This window comes from Mytilus edulis, chromosome 1 (genome assembly GCF_963676685.1).
Source record: "Mytilus edulis chromosome 1, xbMytEdul2.2, whole genome shotgun sequence".
Taxonomy (NCBI): domain Eukaryota; kingdom Metazoa; phylum Mollusca; class Bivalvia; order Mytilida; family Mytilidae; genus Mytilus; species Mytilus edulis.
In genome coordinates, this window is record NC_092344.1 from 118,393,856 (window position 1) to 118,403,029 (window position 9,174).

The 9,174-nt window shown below is 30.3% G+C and overlaps 1 protein-coding gene and 1 long non-coding RNA gene across 3 annotated transcripts in view; one reads left to right on the forward strand and one right to left on the reverse strand.

Annotated features, from left to right (window-relative positions):
- Positions 1–9,174, reverse strand: part of LOC139502829 (uncharacterized) — an 81,756-nt gene that overhangs the window by 60,789 nt on the left and 11,793 nt on the right. The window lies entirely within an intron of this gene.
- Positions 439–7,695, forward strand: LOC139502641 (uncharacterized). Of its 2 annotated transcripts, none has more exons than XM_071292172.1 (3): positions 439–887; positions 2,364–2,467; positions 5,598–7,695. In XM_071292172.1, exons 1-3 carry the CDS (start codon positions 772–774, stop codon positions 5,870–5,872), a joined length of 495 nt encoding a protein of 164 aa, XP_071148273.1. In that variant the 5' UTR covers positions 439–771; the 3' UTR covers positions 5,873–7,695. The 2 variants fall into 2 exon arrangements, with proteins under 2 accessions (XP_071148273.1, XP_071148280.1); XM_071292179.1 differs by lacking the exon at positions 439–887 and adding an exon at positions 1,981–2,128.

A 9,174-nucleotide genomic window follows, 5' to 3' on the forward strand; every position in this document is an offset into this window, starting at 1 on the left:
CTTATAGATTAAAAAGAAGGACGTACACAACGCTTCGTCAATGAACAAATCTCATTTAATTCTTCGTTCATTTATTAGATGCAACATTTCTATTTTTTATTTTGAATTTTTGGTATGCCCCACAACAAAAGACCGGTATCTTGCATTATTAGTCCTGTTTATGCTTCTGACGGAGAGTTTTAAATATTGCATATATATACCAAGGTGTACATATTATCTTTATTTTAATGTATTATGTCACTTTGACATCACAATTGGCAGGTGTGTACGGTATTGTATATATATATTGAAAAACATATTTGTCAAAACAACCGTTTGTCAATTTATATTGAGAAATTCAAGGATAAAATAAAGACAACTTTATGCAGTATTTAATATTTCTATTCAAGTATGATTACAATTTTCTGCACGCGATTCTCAAATTACCATGCGACATGTATGTTAATTTTGATTTTTCATGATAAAAGGGTTTATTGAAACATGTTTATAAAACATCTTTCAAATGTAAATTAAATTCATATCAGTAGGAAACAGTGCTATGGTAATCGAAATTAAATAAAATCATGAACTGCTACAAAGATGTAAGGTATACCACAGATCTGTTTTCTGTGACCGATTTTTTAACCCATTCTTTGTCATTCTTCCGTGTTAAATATATTATTGACAACATCTGAATTTTATAATTAACAATAATGACTAGCAGGTAAACGGACAGGTAACGTTACGCATGCTTAGACAGAGTTTAAATGATTATTATTTATTATAAACATCATGGCAGAGGAGGACGATAATTTTGTCAGTAAATTTACGGATTTGTCAACACTACCAGTCAATGGTCACGGAGGGCCAGACAGTGGGTCATCACGACTGACTAACGGTCATGACAGGTAAGGCCAGTTACTCATTTTATATCATTTGAACTTTTCTGGACAACTCGTGGTTCCATCTTTACGTTCAATTCAACAAACAAAACAAGACAATGATCTTATTATCACTTTTTTTAACTTGAAAGTCATTTGCATTTCTTAAATAGCAAATTGTCACTCATTTAAATTAAAAGTACAGGGGATGAAAAACAAAATGATCAAAGGAACAAAAATTAAGGACCAGAACTTGAAGGATAGACACGAATATATGGACAGTGGACATATATCAAGCAATCAAATTAGAAAAAAATATATATAGAGAAAAATAAATTTGAGAAAACCCACAAAACAAAACATACACTCTGAATAATTACAATAAGAAAATCATAAAAAAAAGAGAGAACGGAATTTGCCGAATTGTGCTGGAATTTTATTTGTTTGATATCTAGCAAAACAAAATAATACAGAAACACAGCCAGTTATCAATGGGACTTTATATCTTTTCATTGATTATGAATTACTTCCATCAGTTCCTAATTAGTGGGCACTCTTTTGTTCTATACTATCCTATCGATCTCCTTACGTTAAGAGAGGGATTATTTTAAATCTAAGTTTCCTCGTATAACAAAACTTTAATCGACTTATAGACAGACAGTTTAAACTGGACATTGATTTGTTTGAACTTGACCATAACATGTTGTGTATTGGTGTTTTTTTTCACAATGAGTGAGCAGACTTGCTATCCTTTTCTGAAGTATACTATATTTTGGGAACATAGACAATGTAAAACTATCTATCAACATATTTTTGAAATACAAAGAGTGGATGTTTTATCTCGGAACTACTCAACAAACAAACACAAGACATTCACACTGTCCTTGTATTGTTCTGATACAAAGCAAATGTCTTCATGACACATATCTATGAAGTATACAATATTACAAGATTATTTAGATTTAAAATGTCATTGAATATTTCCAGTTGACAAAATCTGTAACATTTTACCTACTCCTACTTTGTATGAATCATGTATTCTATTGGTTCATTCTATTAATAAATGAAGATTTAAATCTTTTATAGCTTATTAAAATTGTGAATATAGATTAAAATCATAATAGTAAAAGACAAAATATTTGGCTTGATAAGACAGTTGTGGGTGTTTGGAATCTTACTACAGAGTATATATAGTATTTATACACATTTCATGGAAATAATTTAGTTTACCTGGAACAGAGAAACATCAGTATGACAGGAGATTACAGGTATTTTAAAATCATTTTAAATATTTTATTCTTTTTTATATATGACTGAACATTTTTCTCTCTTATATTATGGACAATATGTTGATGATATGTCAATCTAATTAAAATATAGATCTCTGATTTCGTTATACAACATGTGAGCTCATATGTAGTATAACGAAACCAGATACATGTATCTTTATTTCAATTAGATTGATAACTAAAACAAAATTCAGTGTGTTATCTTTCATTTCAGTACCAGAGAACTTCCACCAGTGCCAAATGACTTTCGTCCCTCACTTCCGGTTAATCCACCAAGGATGATTCCTCCACGGATAACAGTCAGCAGACCACCATCAGGTAGATATATATAGTCTTAACTACCATCAGGTAGATATATATATAGTCTTAACCACCATCAGGTAGATATATATATAGTCTTAACTACCATCAGGTAGATATATATATATAGTCTTAACCACCATCAGGTAGATATATATATAGTCTTAACTACCATCAGGTAGATATATATATAGTCTTAACTACCATCAGGTAGATATATATAGTCTTAACTACCATCAGGTAGATATATATATAGTCTTAACTACCATCAGGTAGATATATATATAGTCTTAACTACCATCAGGTAGATATATATATAGTCTTAACTACCATCAGGTAGATATATATATAGTCTTAACCACCATCAGGTAGATATATATATAGTCTTAACTACCATCAGGTAGATATATATATAGTCTTAACTACCATCAGGTAGATATATATAGTCTTAACTACCATCAGGTAGATATATATATAGTCTTAACTACCATCAGGTAGATATATATATAGTCTTAACTACCATCAGGTAGATATATATATAGTCTTAACTACCATCAGGTAGATATATATATAGTCTTAACTACCATCAGGTAGATATATATATAGTCTTAACTACCATCAGGTAGATATATATATAGTCTTAACTACCATCAGGTAGATATATATATAGTCTTAACTACCATCAGGTAGATATATATATAGTCTTAACCACCATCAGGTAGATATATATATAGTCTTAACTACCATCAGGTAGATATATATATAGTCTTAACTACCATCAGGTAGATATATATAGTCTTAACTACCATCAGGTAGATATATATAGTCTTAACTACCATCAGGTAGATATATATATAGTCTTAACCACCATCAGGTAGATATATATATAGTCTTAACTACCATCAGGTAGATATATATATAGTCTTAACTACCATCAGGTAGATATATATATAGTCTTAACTACCATCAGGTAGATATATATAGTCTTAACTACCATCAGGTAGATATATATATAGTCTTAACTACCATCAGGTAGATATATATAGTCTTAACTACCATCAGGTAGATATATATAGTCTTAACTACCATCAGGTAGATATATATAGTCTTAACTACCATCAGGTAGATATATATAGTCTTAACTACCATCAGGTAGATATATATATAGTCTTAACCACCATCAGGTAGATATATATATAGTCTTAACTACCATCAGGTAGATATATATATAGTCTTAACTACCATCAGGTAGATATATATATAGTCTTAACTACCATCAGGTAGATATATATATAGTCTTAACTACCATCAGGTAGATATATATATAGTCTTAACTACCATCAGGTAGATATATATATAGTCTTAACTACCATCAGGTAGATATATATAGTCTTAACTACCATCAGGTAGATATATATAGTCTTAACTACCATCAGGTAGATATATATAGTCTTAACTACCATCAGGTAGATATATATAGTCTTAACTACCATCAGGTAGATATATATATAGTCTTAACTACCATCAGGTAGATATATATAGTCTTAACTACCATCAGGTAGATATATATATAGTCTTAACTACCATCAGGTAGATATATATAGTCTTAACTACCATCAGGTAGATATATATATAGTCTTAACTACCATCAGGTAGATATATATATAGTCTTAACTACCATCAGGTAGATATATATATAGTCTTAACTACCATCAGGTAGATATATATATAGTCTTAACTACCATCAGGTATATATATATAGTCTTAACTACCATCAGGTAGATATATATATAGTCTTAACTACCATCAGGTAGATATATATATAGTCTTAACTACCATCAGGTAGATATATATATAGTCTTAACTACCATCAGGTAGATATATATATAGTCTTAACTACCATCAGGTAGATATATATAGTCTTAACTACCATCAGGTAGATATATATAGTCTTAACTACCATCAGGTAGATATATATAGTCTTAACTACCATCAGGTAGATATATATAGTCTTAACTACCATCAGGTAGATATATATATAGTCTTAACCACCATCAGGTAGATATATATATAGTCTTAACTACCATCAGGTAGATATATATAGTCTTAACTACTTTTCACGAGTCAGACTCTATACCTGAGAGTGACTAGGCATATCCCAAACAGACATTTATATTCGTTAACCAACGGACGATGGTCTTTACGCAGGTGATCCTAGGCATTTTTCGACTCCAATAAATATTCAAAACTTCTTTAGTTCAGAGGGATTGTTGATCTTCATATGATCTTCAACTTTTTAAAAAGATATTAGTTCTGCTGACAACAGGAAATATAAATCTTTTTTTTCTACTTTCGTCCAATTATAGCAAGGTACGTACATAGAAAAAACAAATACCTGTCTGTTATATTGTAAATAGTAATTACCTCAAGATGACTTTTGGTTATTTGTGTGGTAGATTTGCTGTCTCATTGACATGCATCTCATACTGCTTCTTATTGATATGTACTTACATTGCATTGATATTGCATACACATATCTGTGAATATTTTAGATAAATATCTTCGTATAGAAATTCAACAAAAACAGAATTATAGATATTTTACCCCATTTTCACGATCCACTGAACATAAAAAAATGATAGTGCGGATGGGGCATCCGTGTACTATGGACACATTCTTGATTTTTTTTTATATAATTTACCATTATACACGTCTCTCAGTGTAGCTGAATTTCCAAGAAACGGTCACATTACATAACAACAAATAAAGTATTCAGTGAAAAAAAGTAAAATCAATGGAAAGGTCTCGTGCGAAAAGTCAGTTAAAATATGTCACATGCATCCATTTCTTTCAAAGTGCACATCATGGACTATTGTCAAATTGTAATAAAATGTGAAGAAATAAAACAAAACAAAATTTATTTTTTATGGATTTATAGTTTAGCATGGCTGCAATTGAGTTTGAGGTCGATTCAAACTCGTTTTTCATAGTTTCATATGCATTCATATTTAAACTTATTGGAACTATATATATATATTGAATAAGGATACACATACAAATTGGAAATCTTGTCTTTTTCTGTCAAAGTGGGTATAATTGGATATATGTACACATACATTCGTATTTACCCTAATGTTTATTTTTTCAGTAATTTCCAAGTTTATCCCAGAACATGAAATAACCATTCCAAATGACGGGAACGTATCAAAGTTTACAGTAGAAGAACTCTTAACATTCCTCAAACATATGGGAGTTAATGATAGAATAGTTAACCATTTAAGGAAGAAAAGTGTGGACGGTAAAAGATTTTCAAGACTTAGTGATTCAGAATTGGAAAATGTAGGGATTAAAAATCCCATAATAATATATTTTAGAGACAAAAGCAGTGCCAAATCTAAAAAGTCAGCACCATTTATGTTGTAACTCATAAGTCCCTTGTAACATTGTCATACTTACCATATACTTTTGTTTTGTTGTAGGTATCGTTAGAAATAGAAATAATATTGACGTTTCTCATCATAACGAGGTGATAAGAAGGACCAGTATTGGTCAAATCTATATGTTTATTATATATCATATATGCATGTAGTAACAACATGAACGACAAATAATCAGCATTTATTTATGTAAACGGGTATACTAGTACATTCATAAAATACATGGTGGTTTTTTAAGACTGTGAATTTTGTGATTTGAGAGGTCATTTTTTTAATTGACTTTTAAAAACATACATTGATCTGTATTTTATCATAGGGCCATGATTTGTATTGGGTTTATGAAAAGTAGAAAATGTATAATTTTACAAATAACTATGCAGGGTGTCTACATATTGCAGTATATTTTTTTTGATACCGCTATTTATGAATTTGACTAGGTTATATTATTGTTAGTAAATTTATCTTTCTGAGTAACGAAAAATGAATTTGTTAATGCACTCTATCATAATAGTTTATCATGGACCTGAAATTAGATGAGGAAGAATTGAGTCATTTTGCTCTCACATTGAAACAATATTCATCTCCTGTTGTAGACCTATTTTATTTATAAAACCATATTATCCATTCAAATTTCGTAAAAACAAAAGTTGCTGCCAATTGGCTGTGTATTGTCGGTCAATACAAGCTGGGTTCAAAATGTAAATAGAATAACTATTTTAAAATATATAAATATGTTGATTGTTATTACATATATGGTCATTTTTGCTATTTTAAAAATGTTAAAACATAAAAGGTTTTTGTCCTAGAAACGTATTTCTCAATTGCGTATTCCTTAATCCTGTATATCATAAGAAGTTACCATTCGTTATCCACACACCTAACTAAGGTCAACTGGAGTCCTCCGAGGAATTGCTAATGTTTAATTCCTGTGACTCTTAACAATAACCTTCGTTATAAAATTATATTTCGTGATGCTTGATATCACTAATGTCTATAGAAGCTATACTAATAAACGGCCACTCAAACCATTTGCATATTGAAAAGGGTATACATTTCACATGCAAATATAAAATATACACTGTATGTTATTTTAATAGGCTGTTCTTCTTCAACAAAGATATATATACAAAGGATGTATATCTTTAGAGGAAATCGACCTAAAAAACTGAAAAATGATATCAAACCTGTATTTAACACATGAGAATGTCACAAAGAAATGGATGATATTACACTACAGGTATAGACAAAATAAATGAAATTTTCTTATTTAAATGAAAGATCAAAATTCAAGTTTTATTTATAAAATCCCAGCCCCTTACCCCTGCCCCGGACCAAAACGCTTAACCATGGCTGTTGTCTTTTAAATAAAGATGCTTCTTATTAATTTTAGCATAATGAAAAATTAATCAAACCAAAGATGTGTTCCACTCATATTCTTACCTGAAAATACTGAACTTTCAGTTTTCTGCCATCATTTGAAAGTATTTTACATTTTTACTTATTATGCGATAGTTTCGAAAACTATACATGTTTCAAGAAAAGACTATATCGACCATTGTCATTAATTATGATAAAATATTGTAGATGGTTAAAAATATATACATTAAATTTCGATCGAATTTTACAAAAACATATATAATGTCTGCCGATTGCAATTTTCTCTTTGTAAGTGTGAACTTTTGGTTTTTGTTTGTTATTATAAAATTGTTAACTTTGTTCATGTATAAAATATGATGTTATTTTTATATTTAAATATGTCTTTACAATGCATTTATTATTGTTTAAAATTAATAAAACGTGTTATAATATTATTCTTTTACTAATGTCTACGAACTATGGTGAATCTTGTAAGGTTGTACTTTTTAAAAGAAGCACTATTTGTCAAAGAAGGGATGTAGCGTTTTGACACACATTATGATATTATAACCTCGACATGGCCTTATGTCCCACTTGGGATGAAGAGGATATAAGTAATGAAGTGAACAATACTTGAAGCAAAGGACACTATTCTGTAGTTGCTGTTATTTTTTTCTATTGTTTTGACTTTTAGTCGTTTAAAATTCAGCCACCGGAGATTTTTAACTAGAAGCAAAAGTTCACACCTCGTTGCAATGCCAAGACGGACTCTTTCTTTTGTTGTGTAGAGTTCTTATACTAGATGTCGATATCTCTTCACCAGTCCTGAGTATTGAAGACTGTCGTAGCAAATACACAGGGTAATATCAACAAACTTCAGACTACTGAGAAGTTGAGTAAAACGATTAATATATCACGTCTAATTCTTACATGAAAAACATTTAGACGATCACAGTTCACATAATAATTGTTATATATGACGTGTTTGATTTCACGGACCGTATACATGTTTATGATAACTTCAATGAATACAGAGACCGAAAGTGAAGAATTGAAGTACTGGACGCAACTGTCATGATGATGATGAGGGTAGTTTTTAACGACCTTGACTTCCATAGGACTCCATAAGCGTCTTACACACATTTCGGAAAAATACGTCATAACTGTCAAAATATCTTTGTAGGGCATCATGCCACGAAATCCTTATCTGTGCTAAACAAATCCTAACACGAACTTAAAAGTGCTGTTTTCCCCCATTTCGGTGCCACAGTAAAGCTCTCAAAACAACACGATGATCAAACTCGAACACTGCTGCAGGTTCCAAGACCTATATTGGTATAGAATCTTTGCTAGATGTCGATAATGCTAATAATGTGAGGACGGTCACACATATATATATATAATAATAATAATTAACACGTTTTGGGATTGCGATTTCAACATGGATAACAAGTTAACGCATACAATAACTTTAATCATGGATAACAAGTTAACGCATAAAATGGCGGTTTATGCATGGATAATATTGACGATTCAACCTTGCACTACACTGCATAAATCGATTAAATCACTTCGAAAGTTACCGCATAAATCGAATAAAATAACTTCGAAAGTTATCGCATAAATCGAATAAATTAGCGACTAAAGTTATCGGATAAATTAAAAATGCAGAAATGGTTTTATGGTAAGAAAAGTGAGGTATAGTCGGAGGATCTTTCTCGGTCGAGGTACATCTCAATTGACATTAGTATAGTACCAACTCTCATTTTCCTGACATTGAAGAATCGTTCTCTGTGATTTACAATTAGTACTTTGCAACACACATTTGTATCAATCTAAATGATAAATAGAACATTTAGTATACAGTCAATTTTCACTGAATCAGCATAATTGGTAGGTAGTGCACTTGGCAACTCACGATTAACAAGGTAG